The 24,113-nt window shown below is 36.5% G+C and overlaps 3 protein-coding genes across 3 annotated transcripts; 2 read left to right on the plus strand and 1 right to left on the minus strand.

Moving 5' to 3' along the window:
* The first annotated feature begins 2,101 nt into the window (after window positions 1–2,101).
* Window positions 2,102–7,130, plus strand: LOC130713351 (4-hydroxy-tetrahydrodipicolinate synthase, chloroplastic-like). The gene is made up of 4 exons (XM_057563122.1): window positions 2,102–2,209; window positions 2,589–2,652; window positions 4,718–4,778; window positions 5,882–7,130. Exons 1-4 carry the CDS (start codon window positions 2,102–2,104, stop codon window positions 6,792–6,794), a joined length of 1,146 nt encoding a protein of 381 aa, XP_057419105.1. The 3' UTR covers window positions 6,795–7,130.
* Window positions 7,131–10,262: 3,132 nt separating this feature from the next.
* Window positions 10,263–17,217, minus strand: LOC130711104 (serine/threonine protein phosphatase 2A 57 kDa regulatory subunit B' theta isoform-like). The gene is made up of 3 exons (XM_057560570.1): window positions 15,526–17,217; window positions 11,187–11,539; window positions 10,263–10,739 (listed from the first exon to the last, which is right to left on the minus strand). Exons 1-2 carry the CDS (start codon window positions 16,693–16,695, stop codon window positions 11,210–11,212), a joined length of 1,500 nt encoding a protein of 499 aa, XP_057416553.1. The 5' UTR covers window positions 16,696–17,217; the 3' UTR covers window positions 10,263–10,739; window positions 11,187–11,209.
* Window positions 17,218–18,799: 1,582 nt separating this feature from the next.
* On the plus strand, window positions 18,800–22,842 carry LOC130711398 (uncharacterized). Its single transcript, XM_057560991.1, has 6 exons — window positions 18,800–19,137; window positions 19,223–19,359; window positions 20,158–20,510; window positions 20,964–21,060; window positions 21,152–21,433; window positions 21,558–22,842. Exons 1-6 carry the CDS (start codon window positions 19,008–19,010, stop codon window positions 22,545–22,547), a joined length of 1,989 nt encoding a protein of 662 aa, XP_057416974.1. The 5' UTR covers window positions 18,800–19,007; the 3' UTR covers window positions 22,548–22,842.
* Window positions 22,843–24,113: the final 1,271 nt, after the last annotated feature.

The raw sequence follows: 24,113 nt of genomic DNA on the forward strand, positions 1-24,113 counted from the left end.
CTTGTCATTGGCGTCTTCACCTTTGTCGTCATTTCTTTCTCCTTCATTTTCTTCTTCTTCTTCTACATCTTCTTCTTCTTCTTCCTCGAAGTTGGGCAGAACCAACTTTCTGTCAATGATCCTTGCATAAGGATCAATACAGTCAGTGTTGATGGGCAGGTTTAGGTTGAGGAACAGAATTTGCTCTTTGGCCTTGTTAAAGCCAGCTTCAAGTTGGGAGAGGATGGAGGCCTTCAAGGAGGTGGTTTCGGTGGAAAGATTGGCGACAGATTCCTTCAAATCTGTATTCTCAGAGACGAAAAGGCTTGCCTCTTCCTTCATCTTCTTATTCTCTTCTTCTTTTGCCTTCATCAAGGCTTTGTTTTCTTCAAAGGTCTTCTTCAATTTCTCAAGTTCCAAAGCCAGGTCTGCGGCTTTTTTCTCATTGACTTTGTTAGATTTTTCCAACAGTTTCACGGTCGATTTCAATTGGGCGTTCTCTTTTTCCTTGTCTTCAAGCTTCTTGGCCGTAGAAAGCCCATCGAAGCTACTGGATTCAAGTTCTATCATTTTTGAAATTGCAGCAATTTCCAGGCTCTTGGTCATAACAGCTTGACAGGCTTCTTGAAGCCCAATTTTTCTTATTTTCTCTCTGTCAGCCTCGAACACAAGGTTCGTATCCACCAGGGTGTTGAAGTTGATACGGGAATCCCATAAAGAAGTGACTTCTTCTGCAGTCATGTCTTCAAACTCTTTAAGTTCATACTTCCACGAAGGGGGCGGGGCGCTGGAAGATCCATATTGGTTGGCACCTTTGGATACAAACTTTTTCATTGAAGACTGAATGTTAGCCTTCTCAGTGGGCTTCTCAGAATCTTGATTTCTTTTCCTTCTTTTCGGGGCGGGATTCTTGTTAGTTTCAGAGTGGCTTCCTTCAGGTTCAGTCAAAGTCTTGGCAGGAGAAGGTTTGTTTTTCAATGCTTGTTGTTCACGACGGAAGCGGAGAATGTCATCTTCAGAGAGGCGTGCCATTCTAGCTGCAATGAAATGAAGAAGCAGAAAGTCATAAATCTTTGGGCGAAAGAGATGGGTAGGAGAGATATAAAAGGAGATTCTTACCAACAAAGCTGGCTAAGTCCCTCTTTCTAAACGCCTCGTAAAAGTCATACAGGTTTAAGTTAATTGTTGACAAGAAATCAACTTCATGTTTCTCATCAATTGTTAAGGAAGATTCAGGTATTTTGTAAATAAGTTCGGGCTTATCAGTCCAGTAATATGGGAACCGAGGAGTGCCGTCATCATAGTAGAAAACGTCTTTACTTTTTTCAGATTCCCTCAGTTTGAAAAATTTTGCTTTCCAGTGTTTGTAGTTGCTCCTAAACAGAGTGAAAAGCCCACTTCCTCTAGCGGAAGATAGAGAAATGTACTCACCCTTCACTTTCATCCCAGAGGTTTCAAAAAAGGAGAAAAATTTCTTACATGTAGGAACTATGTTCAGGCAGATGCATAACAATTCAAAGGCCCTAAGATAAGCCCAACCATTTGCAGATAGTTGAGTTGGGGCGATATTCATTAGGGATAGGCTGGAACAGGTGAAGTCTGAAAGGGGAAGTTTATATTCGAGGTCAAGAAATATGGTTTGGAAGAAATACGTGTAGTTTCTTCCGCTAGAGTCAGGTTTTCCAAAACAACAAGGTTCATCAGGGGCGCATGCGATTATGTCTAAGTAGGCATCATTTCCGTCAGCCCTAAAAGTGTATTTGGTTAGCAGATCCATTACTTTAGGAATGGTATGGAAATGACTGAATCTAGTTGTGATTTTTCGTGAAACCCATAGGGAATCAGCAGCCGTGGGGTTCTTACGATTCTTAGGTGCCTTACGGGAATTTTTTGCAACCATTTTTGAGAACCTACCTGAAATTAAAAGGAAAAGGGGTTATCAGGGTGGAGAAGTTTTGTGAAAGAGCCGTTTATGGATATATTAGGCAGATAGGTCTCAGCATTCTGGGTAAAAGAGTTTGTGTGCAAGAAATTTGATTTGATATTTGATTTTGAGTTCAAGAGAAGAAATGGAGAAGAGGGGATGTGAACATTAAAGCTGATAAACAAATAGTTGAAGGGGATGAGGATTTACCAGGAGGAAAAGAGTAGAGCTTTGAAGAAGACGCGGAATGTTCTTGTAAAATTCTCAGAGGCCCTTTTGTTTCCCGAGAGTAAGCAGCAAGCACCTGTTAGGATTTTGTGAGGAAATTACTGGAGAGGTTGAAAGTAGTGAGAAGTGAAGAGAGGTGGTGCTTTTATAATCGTAACTAGGAGTAGTCGCGTGGTTTCATATACATTTTTAGGCTTTAGGAGAGGAGACGTGTCCTTTGTTGAACCGGTAAAACTTCTCTGGTGAAACGTCTTGGGGAAGTAAACAGTCGCGTTTCTTCAGGTTTGAATGTAATAATTACTTTTTTACTAGTGCCGTTTGAAAGGATTCAGATAGTGGGTATTAAATGCTGAGTGGAAATGAATTATGAGAATTGTCAGGTTTTGTGCCATCACGTGTTAGGGAAGGTAGATTCAAATTTCAAAATATTTGCATATCTTATTTGTGATTATGACAGGAATATGACAGTGAAGTGATGGGAAGAGATCTCAGTCAGAATCTTAGAAACGAGAGCAGGTGGAGTAATTTCAGTAATCGACAAAGGCGAAGTTTCTTTTTGCTTATTGAAAAAGGCGAAGATTCATTTACTTGTTACAAGGGCGAGGCTTATGCTGTTTATTATGTGACATCTTTGCATGTAACAGTTATTTAAGTTTAGCGTTACTGACTTTATATGTTTAGGGGCTTCGAGTATTGTATTGTGGGCTTACTTAAAAGACACGCTGCACCTTAAAATGACTTTTAAGCTTAGGTGTCTTGTGGGCTTGTGTACTGTTAGCGGGCTTACAGCCTTTGTATTATGTGGGCTTACCGAATTTGTACTATTGGGTCAGGCGACCCATGACCCGAACGGGTCAAAACTTCATAATATATAAAGAGGACACCGCCCATGCGGTGGGGGATCCAATACTTTTTACTCATTTTGTTACTTTGCCTTGTTATACTTTTATTGCCTAATTGCTTAGCCCTAACCGGAGATTTAGACCGGAACAAACGTAATCTTGAGAAAACTGCTACTTACCCTTACACATCATTAACTTGCACTTTGCATTTCTACATGAATAATAGTATCTCTATAAAGTGCTCGCTTATGAAGTGAATAAGAGTGTTCTCCAGATGATCATGTATTCATGATGTGGTCCTAAAGTGAACGTTATAGCCTAATAAGTTTCCTGATCCAATATTTTATGCAACAGTAACCAAATTAAATTAGAAATCTAGCTTTATCAATTAACGAGCTAACAAATGCTTTTAATTGGTGTCGGTCACACCGGCGCTAATTAACATCAATTACGCTGACACTAAAATTAAGTAAGTTATTTTACGCTTTCAATTGAGGCAATGCTAATTAGGCAAAATTAATGTCAGTGTTGGGACCGATGATAATTTTAAACGCTAAAATAGTCTTTTTTTTTTTTATAGTGTTAACTAATTTTATTTTATTTAAAAAATGTATATTGCTTATTTATTAATTTTTATTTTATTTTATTTTATTTTTGCCGCATTGAAGAATTCAATTGTTGCTACTTTGCTATATATGACTTGTCATAGGGTGAATATTAATCCTCTCACCAATATGATGAACAAAGTTATATACAAAAATTCCTGGCCTGCACAAACTAAGATGATTATTAGTATTGGGCCAAATATGCGAGATATGTAGTTCAAAATAAAAAGAGAGAGAGAGAGATGCTAACATTGTAATCTGCAAAGTGCTGAGTTGGATGATTGGATCATATGTTGGAGCTTATGGGTGTCTTCTTTTATTTGTGTAAGAAAAGTGGTATTTATGTTTGATATGTGGTTGACCAGATGGTTGGTTTTTTGTTTTGACTTATTTTTTAACAGAAACAAGAATTTTATTACATATGCGTTATAGAAAAAAATTGTTTTAGCCTTCATTTATTTGTTCAGTTGTATTAGAAAATTAATGCATTTTCTATTTTTCTTTTTTCATCTTTATTCAATATCGATCATCTGATGAATCTTATCTCACACATCACATTTTATAATTTGTATTAATTAATTACAATTTTTTTTATCCACTACATTCTTCTTTATCCACAATAATATTTATTATTTCTTATTTACTAGAAAAGAAAATATAGATATTTTATTTCGTCAAATACTAATTAGTATCAATAAATGTCACCTTATTCTTTATCTCAGAATTTTAAATAACAATTTTCATGGGATGGAGAAAGTAACTGTAATTACTAATTACTAGTATTAGACTGTGAGAACTTCTCTCTGACAAGATTAATCAACAAGCCAAACTCTCAACTCGCTCATACAAAAGACCAACCAAAATATCTAGTACAAATTCGAATACTCATCAAATTCTCAAAACATGCCCTCTTATCTTATAGTACCATAGAAATAGATCAGTACAAACCATAAGCTCCACACAAAGCCTTAAAAAAGGTCATGTTGCTGGCATTTAGTGCCTACATGAGAAGGTTCTCCGTAGTTTTCAAGATCTCTATTTATTAATTATTAAAACTTATCTTGCTTCCAAAGACTAAGGTATATAAAAATAATAAAAAATACCTATAAGTTCCCTTCAACACCAATGTATCTGCATAGGCCAAGCAGCTGTGTTGCCTAGTTTTCACTGCCCAATGAGCATCTCAGACGTGAAAATGAGGTGGGATTGAATAATGAATTTGCAGCTCTATTTTTTTTGTTACCATCATTCTACTGTTCTTACTAGAATTTCCACAAGTGTCTCAGAATTGATTTTCTAATCAAACATGTGTCACAAGCATTGAACTTTAGACAACATCTCTCTCTAATCTTAACTTATAACTTATTTTGTATTTATTTTTTCTTCATTATTCATTCTAGATTTTAGTTTGGATATACAAGCCTTTATATTTCATCTACAAATATATCTCAAGTCTTAACTGCATGTGTGGGTTATGTTAATTTTTAAGGAATGTACTGAACCAGTGTGGTATGTGTATACAGTGTGCTTCTAGCTTCATCATTGCTTTTTGTGTCAAGTTTTTGTTTACAAATCTGAACTTGCTATCCAAATATTTGCAATTATGTTTGCAAACAATCTTAAGATCAATCTATAAAATTGAACTTTGTGGAATTAAACTTATCCCTAGGAGATTTTGGTAGCAAAAATAAATTTTAGTTAGTTATTAAAACAAAGTTATCTTAAAGATATCACTTTTCTGTAAAATGATAGGGGACATAAGGGTGGGGAGGGGAAGGTCCAGGGTTCGAATCCTGGAAGGGAACTTTGAAGGGATTTTATAACTTACTAACAACTAACCACTAACATTTGCCTATAAAAAAAAAAAAAAAAAAAAAATTTTCTGTAAAATGTATTAAAACATAAATTAAGTCTCTTTAATTCTTGTTTAATTAAAAGCAATTTTTTTGAACCAATCCTCATAGAGTAAAATCACTTTTAGATGATATGTTATAGATGTTTGAGAGTTATTTTGGAGAATTGATTTCATTGCCTAAAGCCAATTCTGCGAAAAAGCTATAAAGAATGACTTCTGCATTGATCATAATTAATTATGAAACTTCACAATCGGACTTCACAACATTACTCTACAAAAATTATTTTTTTATAAATATATCCTAACATAAATCACTTCATTTTTAATTTAACTCAACTTACTTTTATCAATAATCAATTTCACCAAAATCAATTTTATCCTGAATGAATTGTGGCAATAATATTATAATCCATACATGCCCTGATCTTCATGAATGCTGTATATACAGGACATCAATTGAGAAAATCCGGAGTCTGAGATTGATAACTGCCATCAAAACTCCATACCTCCCCAATGGCCAAATTGATCTTGAAGCATATGATAACTTGGTGAACTTCCAGATTGCACATGGCATTGAAGGTATCATTGTTGCTGGCACAACAGGTGAAGGCCAATTGATGAGCTTGAGTGATAAAATAATGCTAATTGGTCACACAGTTCACAATTTTGGTGACAAAGTTAAAGTCATTGGTAACACAGGAAGCAACTCCACATCACAAGCAATTAGCATCACTGAACAGGGTTTTGCTGTTGGAATGCATGTTGCACTTCAAATCAACCCTTACTATGGAAGAACCTCAATGGATGGTTTGATTGCTCACTATAACTCTCTGCTTTCTATAGGCCCTGTGATTATATATAACATACCCTCAAGAACTTCACAAGATGTTCCTCCTAGTGTGGTTGAAACCTTGGCACCAAATCCTAACTTTGTTGGTGTGAAAGAGTGTGGGGGAATTGACAGGGTGAAACTGTATGCAGATAAAGGAATTGTTGTGTGGACTGCTAATCAAAGAGAAATGCATGATGGGGCTATTGGAGACATGTCTGCTGTCAGCAACCTTGTTCCTGGTTTAATGAGAGAGCTTATGTGTGGGGGAAAGAATCCATCATTGAGTTCAAAGCTTGAGACTTTGTTTGATTGGTTTTCCCTTGAGCCAATCCCAATTGCTTTGAACACTGCTCTTGCTCAACTTGGGGTTACCAAGCCAGTTTTTAGGCTGCCATTTGTGCCTCTCCCTCAGGAAAAGAGGGTGGAGTTTGCCAAGTTGGTGAAGGAAATGGGCAGAGAGCATTTTGTTGGGGAAAAAGATGTTGAAGTTCTTGATGACCATGATTTTATCATTGTTGATCGATATTGATTTAGATTTCCCTTTTCAAGTCATGTTTGATGTTACTGTTAAGTTTGTATTTGTTTGTACCACCAACTATGAGTGGTGAAACGGGTTGGATTAGGTGTGTTGGTGGGTTGGATATCTCCAACCCATCTCATCAAAAAATGGTGGGCTAAAGTAGACTAATTAGTCAGGTGGAGCTCATTTTATCATCTCTGAGATTTGTGTTATTAGAATTCATTTTAGTATTTGACAAATAGGTCTGAAATTCGACTGAGATGGAAGAAACATATGCTCTCGGTTTATTTCATGTTTATTATGTTTTTTTAAGAGGTTGAATAAATTTGTAGCCCCTTCATTTCATCATTTGTTTTATTAAGTTTCTATTGTTTGAAACCTTTTATAAAAATCCTCATAATTGAAAAATTTATAACAAATCCCTAAAAGCTAACATCATTATAACTACCGTTTCGAGAGTATAACAAGCGTTAAAGTTGTCGGTGGTGGCACAGAGGTTGAGGAAATTGTGAGCATACTCTGACCACGTTTTCATGGCAAATGTCATGGTCTCGTGTTTCGATGATACCAAATGACGAAAACATGAGTAGTCGAGTCTTTTGCATCTATATGTTCATAATTAATGAGAAAGCCTCGAATAATTAATTAAAAATGCCACACAAATTGAAACTTTCCCTTTATAATTAACTGAATAGTCACTTACAACTCAATTAAACTGAATCAAATTAGACAAACTCGTTTAAGGTACAACTCTTCCCAACACCTGTTTTTAGTTTTACTACTCATAAAATTCGAGCCTCTGATTATTGAGTCCTTTCACATGGGAGCACACATAGCGGTGCTGTCTCTAGCTGGTCGCGCTGCCAAGCGTTATCTGTTTGGTTTCATAGCCACTGTAATTGGAACTTTATGTCAGTTTGGATTCGTGGGATTAGTGGAGTTTGTTTTTTTTACGCCGAGCAGTTGGTAGAGTCGTAGAGTCCGTAGACGTCATCCATAGACATGAGTGGCTGATGGGATTGAGCTGGATAGCTTAGGCATGAGTTGCTGCTGGGATGGAGCTGGATAGCTTGATGGACTGTTGGATATTTGGTAAGTCCAATCCCAAGTGGGATTCACAATTGTACCGTACATGAATATGGATATTTTGGTGAGTTGATTTGATTTGGGTATATTGCTATGAATGAGTTCAATTTTTACCACTAAAAAAAAAAAATCGAGTCGGAGTATCTTGTCATTCAAACCAACAAGCACCTTACTCTATGAGTTCAATACTCATATTACTTTTCCTAAAAGTCTTCTCATCAAAATTTCATATGACTTTCTTATATAAAAATTATAGGTATTGGTTATGATGTCTTAAGTCAGATCAAGGTGTGGTACCTCAAATGATATAGATCAATAGAAAACATACTTTTAAACTTAGAGAAAGATGATGGATGGAGGAAGATTTGGAGGTTCAATAGAGGTGGAGCATGAAGAAAGAGGATCCTAACATGAAAGGAATTTAGATGATCTCTCGGAGCTGTAAGTTGAACTAAAAATCCTAATTTTCAAATTGTGCATTACATAACATAAACAAACTTAAAAACTATATGTTATTAATTCATTAAGTCAATCATTGAACTTTTTAAAATTACAATGGTAAATTTTTTTTTCTTTTTTTCAACAAAATAATAAAATTATAACTTAAAATATCACATGGAGGTACCACACCCAGAAAAAAATATGAGTACCACAAAATTCACCAAAATATACCCCTCTCTCTCTCTACAAAGATAATAAAGGACACGCAAAATATATACAAACTTTATTAAAGAAATAAGGCTTAATTGCACTTTTGGTCCCCCACTTATACCAATTGTGCGATTTTGATCCTTAACAAAAAAAAATAGCAATTTTCATCCCCCACGTTACCTATCGTTTGCACTTTTAGTTTTCCGTCTCATTCCATCCAAAATTTAACGGTTTCTGGGATAAATAATAAATTTAAAATAATAAAATAATAAATCCCAGCAACCATCATCCATTATTCATCTTCTTCAAGCATCTTCTTCATCACATTTATTTGAATCTTGAAAAAACCAGAAATACATACCCCAAACCCAACAACCCCCAAAATTGACCCTAGGATTTTAGAAAGAGAGAAATAATCACTCTGCATCATCATGGATACACACAAAGAACACCTAAATCCAGTCCATAAAAAAAAACCATTTCTTTTTCATCCAAATCCAGCCACAAAAACCAAAAGTTTCAAACTTTAACACAATACCCACATGCAATGTCACGAATTCAGAGGAGAATTAAAAGAAAAATCCAAAATTCAAAGGGCAATCTTAGCGTCTCTCCCATGAATCCTCTATGTATCTCACCAAGAGTTCTGAAATTTTCTCCTCTTCTTCTCCAAGAAGCCCTAGCCGCCACCTCCTCTCTCTCTCTCTCTCCCCCATGGAAGCGCCGTCACCACCTCCTTTACTTTCCTGATCGCACCACCGTCTCCTTTCCTCAACCAAAACCACGCTGCCGCCACCTCCTTTCCTTTCTGTCCTAGATCGCGGCGCCACCATCACTCTTTTTTTTCTCAAAGCCGCGCCACCACCCAGCGCCGTCTTGTTCGCACACTAGTTCCAGCGCCACAACGACGCCGATGCTCGCCCTCTCTGTTCTTGTCGTTGCCGTCTCTGCCAGTATAGTGGGCTTGAGAGAGATTAGCAAGCAGTGAAGAGATGAAGGAGAATGGTTGGGGGCCTTTGTGAGTGTGTTTTCTGTAAGGTGTTTGATTATAAGCGGGTTTGAGGAGATTGATTTTTTTATTTTCTGAATTTTATGATGATGGTTGAAGACTTGAAGAGGATGAAGAACCAATGAATATTATGGGCTATTGTTTCTTTTTTATTTTTTAATTTTAATTTTAACCCAGAAACGTTAAATCTTGGACGGAATGAAACGGAAAATCAAAAATGCAAACGATAGGTAATGTGGGGACGAAAATTGCTAATTTTTTTTGTTGAGGACCAAAATCGCACAATTGGTATAAGTGGGAGACCAAAAGTGCAGTTAAGCCAAGAAATAAACATAACTTTTACATGCAAAAATCGTTTCATGATCATTCATTTCTCATCATAACATAACACCTTAGTTACATTACTCACGTCAATCTACCACTATTTTTTTAATTAACTAAAAAAAAAAATTGGTACATCGGAAAATAGTTAACTAAAAATATTTGAAATCATTAAATTATTTTATAACCATTCAATTATACTTGATCAAAAAAAAATTATTTTCACTAATTAATCTCCTACTATTATATTTTACATTTTGAATCATAAGAATTCAATCATATTACTAGTCAAGAAAAAATTAATAAGATTAAAGAAACTAAGTCAAAAAAATTGTGTATCTCTTTTAACAAAAAAAAATCATACATTCATACTACTGTTAAAATTTGTAATGGGAGTTTAAGACAAAATATGAAAATCAAATATTTTCTTAAGATGTATGAGCATTGTTTGACTCTCAACAAGCTTTCCCATGCAGTTGTACATATTACACCAACTTCCAAAATGGTAATGTTTTCCCAAATAACATAAAGTGTGAACAAATTTTTTACATAATCAACCATTTACTTATATTGTCATATCATTAAAAAAGTTTGATCGTTTAAATAATTATAGTCAAACTCTTTCGATGATACAACAATATATAATTTGATACTAGGAAAAAAATCTAATAACAATAATTGAAAATTGATTATATAATGATTTTACAAAATGAAAGACTAGGTACACCACCTAGAGCTTGTTTGTTTGTAATTAAAACAAGCAAGCTACTCATCACTTACTACCAACCCTCATCAATGCAGGCCGGTTGTGTTGCTACATGATATCATAAACTGAGACTTTGTATCCGGCCAGCCAGTCTCATTTGAGGAGAGTATTACATAGGAAGCTGACAACAGAAACTGAGGTAGTCAGACTTAAATTGAATACACTAATATATGGAAAAAATTTGTTATCATTGATACAAATGACAAAAGCAACATTTGTTTATACTTTGCCTATCCAAGACATAGAATAACACAAGAACAACTACATTCCCACTTAAAGTCATGACAAAGATATAAGTGTTTATATTACATTCCCACTTAAGACATAGAATAAACAAAAGCAACATTTGTTTATACTTTGTCTATTTAATAGAATTTTTGTCAATGACTAGTACATATGCACACCAACCAAGACTTAACTGGGATGTAACATCTTTTTTTTTCCCATATTCAACATAGGGCACTTATATCTTTCATAGACCCCCCCCTATAATAACCCATCACATGAAACTCTTCTTACAAAAAAATGAAGTTATTGGAGCAAAATGCATATTCTAGTTCTTGCTAACCTGCAGAACTGCAACTGCGTGCTTTATTGGATAAGCACTGCTTCACTACTTCCAGCTTTCTGTGCAGCAAGTTCCTCTAATTGTTTCCAAGTGGCTGCACGTTTAGCTCTCAATTCATCCTGCTTTGATTCATTGTCTTCAAACTCTTGTAAGCATTCCTTGTACAGATCAGGATCGAGATCATTAAAAATCTTCCGCACATTTAAAGTCAAACTATGGACAGCTTGGTTCCAGTGCCTTCTAGTATTTTTCTCCAATGCGGGGAAGATAATGGGAAGAATCACTTTGCGGTTTTGTTTGATTAAGTTTTGAATGTGATCATTATTCCATAAGAACAAAGCTCTTTCTGCCACCTAAGGAGAAAACAGAGACATGAAATTTATTGTTTGCAGTTTTGTAAAAAAATATTATAATGTAATATAAGAGACTCTATTTATGCAAAAATTTATATTATACAAGACCAACACTGCCAATTTTTAGCCTCAATTATAGCTCTTTCACATCACGCTACAGAAAGAATGCAAGCATACTGTCATTTTTAAGTGTTCTAGAAACAATAGTAGACAAACTAATAGCAATCCAAGAAAGCATAGATCTACTTCCTAAAAGGTAACAACAGCAAAATATTAATTTTATATGAAGTGATTTTCATTCATGCAAGCACTTCTAACATGAAATTAACACTGTCACTATCTAAATATTTTACATATGATTTCTACTTTACTATTTGGGAGAAAAAGATAGAAATAGAATAGATGAAGGATAACCATGTCCATGTTTTACCCGTGTTGAAAATGTACTCATGTTGGATAATTAAAAAATACCGTGATAATTCTAGTCTAGACCTAGTAGTTAATTTATAGTTCTATCTTAAGCTTTTATACAAATACAGATGAGAATATCACAATATAGATAAAAATACATTTTATTATTTAAATTGACAACTTTTAAATATTCATTCTCTCTCTTGATTTCAGATTTGTGTTTACATACTAATTTATTTGTTGTATTATAATCTTATTGTATCCATGTCTTCAGTCACATTTGTCATTTATAATTCCTATTGAATATCTAACTGGCTTATGAACCGCTCAAAGGGCAGTAGCTGCTCCTTTCCCATGAACACAAGAAATGGAAATAAAATTGGGTTCTTCTAGTACCAATTGTCCTATAAGCTTAAATTGTTAGACTTATGGCTCATTTTTCTTTTCTGTACAACATGGCCCATTGCACAAGAACCATTTGGGAGGTAAGGGAAATGCATAAGCCCACCTTACCTTGAGTTAAAGTTCAATTAGTATTTAAACAAATAGAAGTGGCAAGGATCAAACTCTTGACCATCGGCCAAGAACCAATTCTACTAAAATCTTATGTTTTCAAGGTTAGAAAGTGGAAAAAGGATGAGAATAAACAAAGCACTTACCCTTATTTATACATATGGTAGACTCCTAATTCTAATCAAATAGAGAAACTAATTAAAACTGTTAATCCTAATTAAATAATGAAACAAATCAATAAAATAAAGAAATAAAAATCAATCCCAAAGAATAATCGAAATTACCTTAAATTACTCTAAGATATGATCAAGATATTATAAGATATCTCTTTATATTCTAATACTACCCCTCAAGCAAAAACTTACTTAGTTTTAAGCTTGTAAAAATGTATTCTTTAGGGAAAGAAAAAAAATGAGGAGCCTGACTGATAACTGGGATTGTTGCAAGGCCAAACTGATTCTCTACGATTATAGCTGCGTGAATTGATTCAGCAAAAAAAAGTAAACAAGGAACTAGGGTTAAAAACAAAAAACAACACACTCAACCAAAATAGGGCTGAAACAATAGCAAACCAGCAACAACTACAAACAAAAAACACCGCAATAGAGAAATTAAAGCAGATTGGTGCAAAACAAAGCCACGAGTTTGATAAAGCACCAAAACAAACCCTAAAAGTACTCCAATTAGGGCTAAAAAAAGAAGCGAAGCCAGCAACTACAAGTTGCCACTAGAAGAAATTAAAGCAGATTGGTGCAAAACAAAGGCATGTGCACCTCATGCACAGGCAAAGAATGTACTAGAAGCTATAGGTGAGGACGTGTAACCGCGGATCTAGCAGCGATGCTTAAGGGGTCAGTCAGTCATAGCTTCTGATATGGATTGGGTGTCACCTTCAACACCTGATAACTGCAGAAAGTTAGTCAACACCTACAGCAGCTGAAACTCCAAAAGCAGAGGCCAAAATCAACAGTGAACAAAGGCTTGACAGATTGGTGGCTTCTAAGTCACCTAGGATATCACCTTCCACTCCTCACAACTATAGAGAGTGAGTCAACACGGACAGCGGTTGAAGCCCCTAAACCACATCATTGAAAAGAGGGACCAAAACTTGTGGCAAGGGTGTATGATGGGTCAGCGCTGAAAGTGGTTGGAACGAAAAACAGAGGATATGAACAAAAATTAAAGTACCTAAAAAACCAGCTTAATAATGATCGACTAGATTGCATGTTAGGGGAGATAATGATATTATTATTATAGAGTTCTGATAGAGAATGACATAATTATCATAGAGCTCCTTTTAAAGTCCCACAATACAGAGCTCTTTCACATTCCATATGTCTAACCCTAGGCAAGAGGGGTATGTTATGGCCCAACATTGCCTGGCAAAGAAGTCATTATAAATGGTAAAGCAATCCTAACACCTTAGCTACCTTTTTGGGATAGAGCTAGGCCTAACCCAAATTCTAGCATTTACAAACTTTTGGGAACTCAATAGCAGAATAGTGATGGGAAAGGTTATGGAGACATACTGCCATGATACCATGATGAAATTATAGGGTTTACTTTTCAAAGTAGAGAAAGTGGAAAAAAGGATACAGAGAATAAAACTGTTTGATATAAGATATTGGGATTGATCTTTCAAAAGACAAAGCACTCACTTATTTATACAAATTGTAGACTCCTAATTCTAGTCAAATAAGGAAACTAATTAAGATTCCCAATCCTAATTAAATATGGAAACAAATCAATACAAATAAGAAAAGGGAAAAACAATCCTAAAGAATAACCTATACTACCTTAAATTACTCCATAAGATATAATCAATATATTATAAGATGTCATTTTATATTCTAACAAAATAGAACCAGCACAAAAATAACATTTAAGACTTAGACCGTTAATTTTCAGTTACCGGGAAAACATTCTTGAATTAATAAGAAAGGGATGTATTAACAATGAGTGACATGTTAGAAAGGAAAGTAAAATTGTTAAAGAGATATAATACCATTCACTGTCTTCTTCTAACAACTTAAGATTTTGGGATATAGGCTACTGTACATGCTATCAAGCCTCTTCAACTTAATCATCAAGATTTCAATCCTTGTTATACTCTCTATTAGAATTCGGGTTAGAACTAACTCTAACTCAAAAGCTAGCTTAGGGGTAAGGATTGTTCTATCATATATAAGGACTTATTTACCCATATATCTCTAGTCAATGTGAGACTTCTCAACCCCCCCCCCTCCTCCTCAGAGGCAAACATATATTTGACTTAATAGAAACATTGAACATACAGTACAATATTAAAAATATAGCATCAGGATTATAAGTAGCGGCAAGATTAAAATATGCTTTAGTGAAAAACGCATACAACCATTACAGGTTGATATTTCTTAAACCACGTTTGCAAGAGGATTGCATATCTTAGCAGTTTCGTATACTCTGTAAGCAGTGAGGAAACTAAGATTTCTTGGAAACTGATAGTGCTCCTACTTTATGTGCATACTGCATAGTAATTCCTCACATGCCAACAAGACATCTCACTGGACTATGGCTGGAATATAGATACAAGTAAGGGCTCAACCATGAAAACTCATTCATGATAGCTATATTATTTGTAATCTACTTGTTAAACTCAAGTCAATAGAGGGGAGTGATTTGGATGATTTCCATGTTTGAAGAGGACATATGGCTGAAGTAAACAAAAGCTTTGGAATTTCTCTATCATATCACTGTTTCTAAGTTCAAACCAATAAACCAAAAAGATGTATTAAGCAATGAAGTTTCTTCTTTTCTAGATGGCTAAATGGGTTTCTCTATCATCTCACTTTTTCTAAGTGTAAAATAATAAACCAAAAATATGTGTTAGCAATAAAGTTTCTTCTTTTCTAGATGTATAAATGGGCTTATTAACAGGGAAAAATGAATGAATATCAAAAGAAATGGTAATCAAAATACTACACAAATCACATATAAGTTCCACATGAAGTTGAGAAGAGCGGAAATAAATAACTTTTTTATAAAAAAAAGGGTGAAGCAAAACACTGCTGCTGATTCCATACCTGAAAATGTGGACTATTCAAACAATGGGCAATTCGTCGAAACAATGGCACCATACAACGCTGGAATTCTGGAGGTTGAGTTGCTTCTAATACTTCTTCCAACTCACCCAAAAACATGACTTCCTTCGAACTATTGGTTATAGGCCAGTACTTCAACAATCCCCTAATGATGGTATCAGCAAGCTTGCAATCTTTCTCTACAAATTGGGTGATGCAATAAGACAGTTGCTGATGGTACGTTGCTAAGCATTTCGGTTTGTGCAGGGGAATCAGAGAGCGGACAAGAAACAATTTATGCTCTTCTTTCAAAGGCAGTGCAAAACCATTAATGATGCTCCCCAGAATTTCTAGGAGTTCAGCAATGCCATTATGCTTCTCTGTCTCAAAAATCAAACCAAAAAACACATTGTTGATGGCTTTCCTGATGAAAGGGCGATGAACCATAAATTTCCCGTAGATGCGGTGCAAAGTCATTTTCAAATATTCCCTTTCTCTAGGATCTTCAGAGTCAAACAAATCCAGCAGCTTCACAATAAAGGACTGATTAATGTACCTCTTAGCCAACTTCGCATCCAGCTCAGACGATGCAACAAACCTCAGAAATAACTCATACACAATTTGCAAGTGAGGCCACGCAGGATCCATCGAAGGCTCATCATCCTCCATATCAAGGCCATCGACAACTTTGTTCTCACGAGGTTGAGGGCTCAGCGTCCTAAACATATTCACAGACACCATTTTCACAACTTCTTGTATCACAGTTTCATAAAACTTGGCATTGGCACCATTCACATAATCCACCAGCTCCACCAATGCCTGTCTCTTAACCTCCTTTTCTCTGAGGTGCTTGGCAGGGTCAGTGAAGTCAAACACAACACTACACATCCTCAGCTTCTTCACAAACAAAATCGGCTTCTCCGAATTAGGAACATCCTTGAATGCAGGCAACGCTTCGTCATAAAGAGAAGCCGAATCGCCATCCGGATTCCCATTCAACTGAACACTATTACCATGATGATTCCCTGCATTTAATTCAGAGTAATGGGCATGCGACGATGAAGACGAAACTCCAGGTTTTGAATGTAAACCATGGTTCCCACTTCCATTTCCACCTTGCTCAGAAGCTTTTGGTGACTTACGAGGAAGCTTACTGAGTATCTGTTTGAACATAATAACAATTCAGAAAAGAGAAAAACCAACACCCTCTTCTACGAATCTGAAAATCACAACACCGATCCCTTTGTTACAGAACAAGACCTTGACAGAATCATGTGATGAATCAATCAGAACCCACCAGACACAAAGGTTGCTATTGTTGTTGTTCCTGAAAACATGTTCCTCGTACAGACAAAAAATGAGATAGGGTAATCTCATCTGGGTATGAGAAGAAAACCCAGTTCTGTTGGGACTCTAGCCATGATGATGAGGGAGATTGATTCCTCAAACTTGTTCATCCGATGATTCGATTGGGGAGATGAATGAGAATCTTGTGCAATGCGATTTTGGTCTCTTGTTCGATGCGAAAGTGAAACCCCTTTGGAGGAAGACTCGGAGTTTTGCGATGGAATGGAATGGAGTCGCGAACAAAGACGGGTTTGGATTTGGATATGGGTGGGGAGAAGGGATCACGAGGTTCACAATTCAGAAACCCAATCTTCTTCTCCGTTTTGCAGAATGTTCCTTTCTGATTTTCCTTTCTTTTCATTTTTTATTAAATTATTTGTTTTTGTGAAAAGAAAATACAATTTTCGATGTATCCACCTGTAAAATGAATAAAAAAGGAGAAATATAATATCAACTTCCTATATTAACCTTCAAAAAAAATTCCTATATTATAGTTTGCCAAAAAAAAAACTCCCTATATTATATTAAGTTCCTTATCTTATTTTAAAAAAAATTATTATATGTCCCTGAATGTTAACTCAAATGATTAGAACTGTGAGACATTTGAGTTGCGTGGCGGAAGTCAAGGTATTAATCCCTAAAATGTCCAATTAAAAAATGAATAGATTTAACTGTGATTAAAAAAAGGATCTAAATATGCTTCTTCCTTTTTGTTACAATAAGGGCTCAAGCCCAACTATCTAACGAAAAAGAAAGTTGAGCCCACACAAGTCAAAAAAACAAAAAAGAAGCACGCTCTCTAGGAGGATTATGCAATCACTGAACCCCATGGCCCTTACCACGAGCTAGTTTGGATAAACAGCTTGTAACATGATTACCTTAATGCAACTCATGAGTAGTCTTTGATCGACCAATTCCTCCACATGAGGTGTTGTATGAATCGGGGTGGCACAACGACAGTTAATAACAAAAACAGCAAGCAACGAGTCACTCTCAACCCAAACTGCTTTAAAATCCTACGACCAAGCCACAGACAAAGCAATGAACATTGCCCAAGGCTCAACCATAAGCACTGAAACTCGTCCCAAATCCTTCATGAAACCCCATTCCATCTCCCAAAATTACCCTGGAAGACCCCTCCATATCTAGCACTCTGGTTTAGCGAGACACAATCATCTGCATTACATTTCAACCAGCCTTTTAAAGGAGGGGACCATTTTATCAGAGCTTCAATAATAGGTGCAGAGTAAAGAGCATATGCAATCAACCTACACCCTAAAGACCTGCCCTTTATTGCAGTGGCATGAGACATGTAGAGAACCTTGTTAATATATAAATCTTATTGATTAAACACCACAATATTCCTTTCACCCTTGGTTGTATGAATGAAAAATCAAAAAATGAGGGAGGAGAATACAACATTGAATCATAATATTACTTGTATATTAGTTTCAATAGAACCAATAATTCAAACTCAAAGAGAAGGATATGGGCAGACGTACAGAAGGAATAAAAGACTCTCAAACCTGTCTAACTCGAGTATAGTCCCTTAAAAGATACAACTCATATTTTGTGGCATGCGAGCACAAAGGGCAAAGATCTAAGTAAGCCAAATACCTCCCATGAAGCAGAGCTTAAATATGTTTTTGATCCATGATTTTCTAAGATGAATCAAATTGGACCGATTTTTTAATCAAATTAGGTTAAATTGCTTACATGTCATGAATTTTGATAAGTCTACGGATCATGTGGCCACCCTAGTTGACCAAGGAGTGACCACGTGGAATTTTAGCATCAGTTTTAATTGCTCTATAATATTTTAATCAGTTTCATTCCTTTGTCGACTCGGACTAGTGACCGGCCATGAGCGGATTAATTATATGGCTAGATAGGTAATCTTTTAATTTTCAGATCTAAACGATGTCGTTTCCTTGTTGCAAAAAATGACAAAACTAAGGTTCAGCAGGATCGTAACGTGAAACGCAGCGTCTATCTGAAGAAGACGGAGATTATCTCGATCTGTACAAGAACTGGAACCCTAAGTCTCCGGCGCACCATCTCCGGCGCCCAAACTCCCCACGCGCCGCCCACAGTCGTTCCCAGCATTCACCTGTGCTGTGCGATTCAGCTGAAGCCCAATGGCTCCGAAGGCCAAACCGGCGCCGTCGCAGCCTCCCACTCCTCCTCCACTCGAAGATCTATTCACCACTCTCAGCAGGCACATCCAGTCTTCCGCATTCGATCATGCAGCCAAAGTCGCAGATCAGAGTCCGTCAATTTCTTCTCAACTTCATCTGATTTCATTTTTGTAATTCCTTTTCCTTTTTCATCCCTAACTTTGTTCCCATCGCAGTTCTCGCTGTTGCGCCCGGCGACGAGGACGCGATCCGCTGCAAGGTCGTGGCTCTGATCAAGGGTGACCGCGTTGAAGACGCCCTCTCTGCCATTCACTCTTCGAAGACTCTGCCTGATGATTTTCATTACCTTAAGGTACGTGAATTCCGAGTTTTGTTCCATTTTTTCTTTTTGCTCGATTAATTGGCGTAATTGAAAACCAGAACTGAAGTTATGCGCCTTGAGATTGTAGATTTCGTTAGTGATTGAGCTATGAAGTGAAAGCATATGTCTATGAAGTAGAACAAAAAATGAGAGGGAGCATTTTTGTTTGGGTCATATATGTTGTTTAGTTTAGGAAAATGTGAACACATACAAGGCTAAGAGTGGCACCAATCTCTGCCAGGGTTTATAGTGGGATTACATATTGCCTAGTGCCTTTCAAGTATCGCGTTTTTACTTGTTTATGCACTTGAAGTTTTCTGGTGCTATATGTGGGGCTTTGATTACTTTCTCCCACCATGTTTGGTTAGCTTCAAAGGTTTTTCAAATTACAGAATACAAATAAGTGAACATGACACCCAAGAAAAAAATAGATAGATTTGTAGGTGATTTGTTTGTTTTTCAAATCTTCTTGTTCGATGTATGTGTTTTACATTTCAGTTGTTAACTTAAATTGGTCGCATTAATTGATTCGATGTCAGTGTGAGTATAATGTGTGTATAAATATATTTTGTTTAGTTTAAGTCCAAGTCCATATCCAGGTTCCGTGCTATTAAAACAAAACTGTGCAGACTCCCATTTTTTTGAAAGGTTGTTCATGCACCCAAACATGTACATATTTTACAGAAAATTTTGTGAAGTTCATCATACAGCTGCTTTATACATGACCTGATGGAACATGTAAATGCTTACCATTGATTGTTGTTTTTTTACTTTGTTGTTTATGAATAGGCATACTGCTTATACAGACAAAACAAGTTGGATGAAGCTTTGGAGTCTTTGAGAAAACAAGAGAGAGATGATGAAACTATGCTTTTGGAGTCTCAGATTTTATACCGTCTGGGGAAAATGGATGCTTGCTTAGATATCTACCAGAAGCTACAAAAGTCCAAGATTGATAGCTTGGAAATAAATTCTGTTGCTGCCTTTGTCATGGCTGGGAGGTCATCTGATGTTCAAGGATTGCTGGATTCACTTCGGCTTAAAGCAACAAGCAGCTTTGAATTGGCTTACAATACTGCTTGCTCTTTGATTGAAAGGAAGAAGTATACGGATGCAGAACAACTCTTGTTGTCCGGTCGAAGGTGATATGCTATTTTCATTGTATAAATTATGATATTGAGCAAATTTACCTCAACATTTTCATGGGTAATTCAACATTATAGTATTACAATAATACAATCTCCATTTTTTTATCTCTATGACATTTATACTGTATGTCTGACTTATCAGTGGCTAGATGCTATATCTGCAGTACATTCATTAGTATGTTTGTGAGTTCTAGAGCTTTGCTTATAAATTTTGTGCAGTTGGGTTATCAACTGTGTTGGCTTATTTTGTTAGGCACAAGAAGTGAAGTAAAATCTGAATTTAATAGTTGATCACTTGATTGTTTTAATTAAATTTCGTTTTGATGTTATTGTTTGTTTTGCTTATTAGTTAGGGGTCTTTATAACCTACAAAGTCATAAACATATTACTTTGCCAATTTTCCATCAAGTGGCATATATTTATTTCTATTCATATTTTTTTTATCAGAATTGGTCAAGAGGTCCTGATGGAAGATAACTTGCCTGATGATGAGATAGAAATTGAATTGTCTCCTTTAGCTGTACAGTTGGCCTATGTCCGACAGGTAGAAGTTCTGATTTCTCATATTTATTTTTCCTTCAAGCAAATGTCACTTTTTTAAGAGCCAGAAATATTGATTAATCATAGATGAACAGCTTCTCGGGAATAAGCAAGATGCTATTGAAGCTTATACCGATGTAATTAAACGAGATATGGCCGATGAATCATCAATTGCTGTGGCAATCAACAATCTTGTTTCATTGAGAGGTGCAAAAGATGTTTCTGATAGCCTAAGGAAACTTGATAGGCTAAAGGAGAAAGATGCACAAAATTTTCGCCTAGCTCATGGACTTGACCTGAAACTTTCATCAAAGGAAAGGGAAACAATATATGCAAATAGGATTCTGTTGCTTCTTCATGCCAATAAGCTTGACCAGGTCTTCCATCTTTCTCTCTTCTTGTCCTTCTCCTTCTTAATCATCTGTTATATGTCATTAGTTCTTCTATTTGAATCTTGGCAAGAGAGCGTGCTGTTAATTTCTGTACTATCAAACTTTCTAGGCCCGAGAACTTGTTTCTGCATTGCCAGACATGTTTCCAGATAGTGTGATACCGGTATTGCTACAAGCTGCGCTCTTGGTTAGAGAGAACAAAGCTGGAAGGGCTGAGGAAATACTAGCACAGTTTGCCGGTAAGTTCCCTGAGAAGTCTAAGGTTGTTCACTTAGCCAGGGCTCAGGTGGCTGCTGCTGCTGGCCACCCACATATTGCAGCCGATTCTCTTGCTAAGATATCGGATATCCAACACATGCCTGCTACTGTTGCTACCATGGTGTCTTTAAAAGAGCGAGCTGGTGACATTGAAGGTGCAGCTTCTGTGCTTGACGCTGCAACCCAATGGTGGTCCAATGCTATGACTGAGGACAATAAGCTTAATGTTATAATGCAAGAGGCTGCTTCATTCAAGCTCAGACATGGCAAGGAAGAGGGTGCTGCTAAACTCTATGAGGGGCTTGTTAAAAGTCAGGGAAGCATTGAAGCACTAGTTGGGCTGATAACAACAGTTGCGCGCGCAGATGTTGTTAAGGCAGAGCTATATGAAAAGCAACTAAAGACCTTAGCTGGTTCGAAGGGAATTGATGTGGACAGCTTGGAGCGTACTTCTGGAGTGAAACAAGTTGCAGGTCCGGTTGATGTTACTGAAACCTATGAGGAAGGAAAGAATAAGACCAAAGCTAAGAAAAAGAGAAAGAGAAAGCCTAAGTATCCTAAAGGGTTCGACCCTGCAAACCCAGGTCCTCCACCAGACCCAGAAAGGTGGCTTCCGAAGCGGGAGAGATCAACTTTCAGGCCCAAGAGGAAGGACAAAAGAGCTGCTCAAGTGAGAGGCTCTCAGGGTGCTGTAGCTAAAGAAAAGCATGATGCCGGTTCCTCGTCCAATCATTCAAATCCAAAATCAAACCAGTCTACTTCCTCCAAAGGAGTTGCACAGAATGCAGTTTCTGAGCAAGCCAAGCCCTCATCCAAGTCAAGAAAGAAGTCTAGAAATTAACTAGGATTCATGGTTTCTGTTTCTCTGATAGATATTTTTTATATGACAATCTGTTTATCCTGCGGAGGTTTCATATACAATATGTGAGACTAATCTAAAAACCGTCAGTTTTGGTTTATATACAATTGTCCATGGGCAAGTTTGTTGCACGCAGTTCGTTTCTTTAGTTTTTGGGATTCAAGGCAATAGATCATCCTTTGTTGCTTAATGCCTAAGATCCTTTTGTTGTGGCTGTTATCTTTCCCAATTTGTAAGCATACAATCGGCGTCCAATTAGATATTCATTACTTTGGAAGTTTCTAGTGCTCACTTTTTCTTAATCCACCATGGATGTTGAACTAAGTAGAAGCTAACATGTTAAGATTCTGTTTTCCAATCCATGTTGTTGGATTTATTTTCTTTGTTGGCGCATTAAGATGTGTGAAATCACGTTTGAATTGCCCTGACGTCAAAACAAACCAACTCAAAGTCTTCTTAATCTTTGACCCCTACTTGTTCTTGAGACCTAGTAAACAGTTTGGAAAAATGGTCCCTTCAAAAAGTACTTGATACGATACCCTTATGAACAAGACAACTCCTTCAACCTGAACTCATTGCCACAATTCAAGTTGATTTCATAATATCCTTCACTGTCCACTAACCATGCTTAGAACTTAAAAGGGAATTTTATACGGTTGCTGGTCCTTCTAATAAATGTTTTTTTTTCCAGAATTCAATTTTCTGCTCTCATTCTTATAGGGTTTTAACTTGTTTACCATTTGATGCAGGAGCAGATTAATTAGGAATTTATTATTTTTAGTATTTTTAAATATATTTAGGATCTATTCCGAATCTATTCTGTTTTTAATTAAGTTTAGGATCAATTTGTTAGGATTTGTTATTTTTAATTACTTTCTAATTGAGTTTAGGATCTTTTAGTTAGGATTTTCTTTATTTTTAGTTTCATTAGGGCTTTCCTATTTCTCTATTTAAGCACTTGTAAGGCAATAGCCTATTCAGTTTTTTATTGATAATAAAATTCAAGAGTTTTCTCTTCTTTTCTGGTGGATTCCAGAAACCTTCTTTTTAGGATTTGCGCTTGCAATCCTGGTACGACTTCCGCTGTATCAAGTGGTATCAGAGCAGGTTTCTCCTGTCTCTTTTCGTAGCTTGATCAATCATGGGAGATCAAACAGCAACCAAAGCAGACCTGAAGGATGTTACCGCGGCTTTTACCGCGGCCCTCACTGCTATGACGCAACAGGTGGCGACGTTCACGGCGGCTATAACGGCGCAAATCAACAACACCTACAACGTGAATCGGAACCGGCAAGATAGGAGAGGGAAACCACATAGGTTTCTGTGTGACAACGACAACAATCATTCCGTTATATACTTACCTTCCCAATCCTTACCTTCACCATCGGTATCTCATCCTTATTACCAAGTTCAGTACCCAACCTCTAAAACCACCGAAACTCCACACCCCCAACCTGTTACATCCAACCTTATCAATCCTTACCCCAACATATCACCGACTGCAAATCCAATTTCCTTGCCACAACCCCTACCAAAACCTACTTCAAA

This window comes from Lotus japonicus, chromosome 4 (assembly GCF_012489685.1).
Source record: "Lotus japonicus ecotype B-129 chromosome 4, LjGifu_v1.2".
NCBI lineage: Eukaryota > Viridiplantae > Streptophyta > Magnoliopsida > Fabales > Fabaceae > Lotus > Lotus japonicus.

What these genes read in the sequence shown, in the direction of transcription:
- LOC130713351 (XM_057563122.1), top strand. Translation starts at nt 2,102, where the DNA reads ATGAGGATTTACCAGGAGGAAAAGAGTAGAGCTTTGAAGAAGACGCGG. An exon ending in TAGAAACGAGAGCAGGTGGA is followed by an intron (nt 2,653 to 4,717) that starts GTAATTTCAGTA and finishes GTATCTGCATAG; the next exon opens with GCCAAGCAGCTGTGTTGCCT. An exon ending in ATCTCAGACGTGAAAATGAG is followed by an intron (nt 4,779 to 5,881) that starts GTGGGATTGAAT and finishes CTGTATATACAG; the next exon opens with GACATCAATTGAGAAAATCC.
- LOC130711104 (XM_057560570.1), bottom strand. Translation starts at nt 16,695, where the DNA reads ATGTTCAAACAGATACTCAGTAAGCTTCCTCGTAAGTCACCAAAAGCT. An exon ending in TGAATAGTCCACATTTTCAG is followed by an intron (nt 11,540 to 15,525) that starts GTATGGAATCAG and finishes TTTTCTCCTTAG; the next exon opens with GTGGCAGAAAGAGCTTTGTT.
- LOC130711398 (XM_057560991.1), top strand. Translation starts at nt 19,008, where the DNA reads ATGGCTCCGAAGGCCAAACCGGCGCCGTCGCAGCCTCCCACTCCTCCT. An exon ending in ATGATTTTCATTACCTTAAG is followed by an intron (nt 19,360 to 20,157) that starts GTACGTGAATTC and finishes GTTTATGAATAG; the next exon opens with GCATACTGCTTATACAGACA. An exon ending in ATGCCAATAAGCTTGACCAG is followed by an intron (nt 21,434 to 21,557) that starts GTCTTCCATCTT and finishes CAAACTTTCTAG; the next exon opens with GCCCGAGAACTTGTTTCTGC.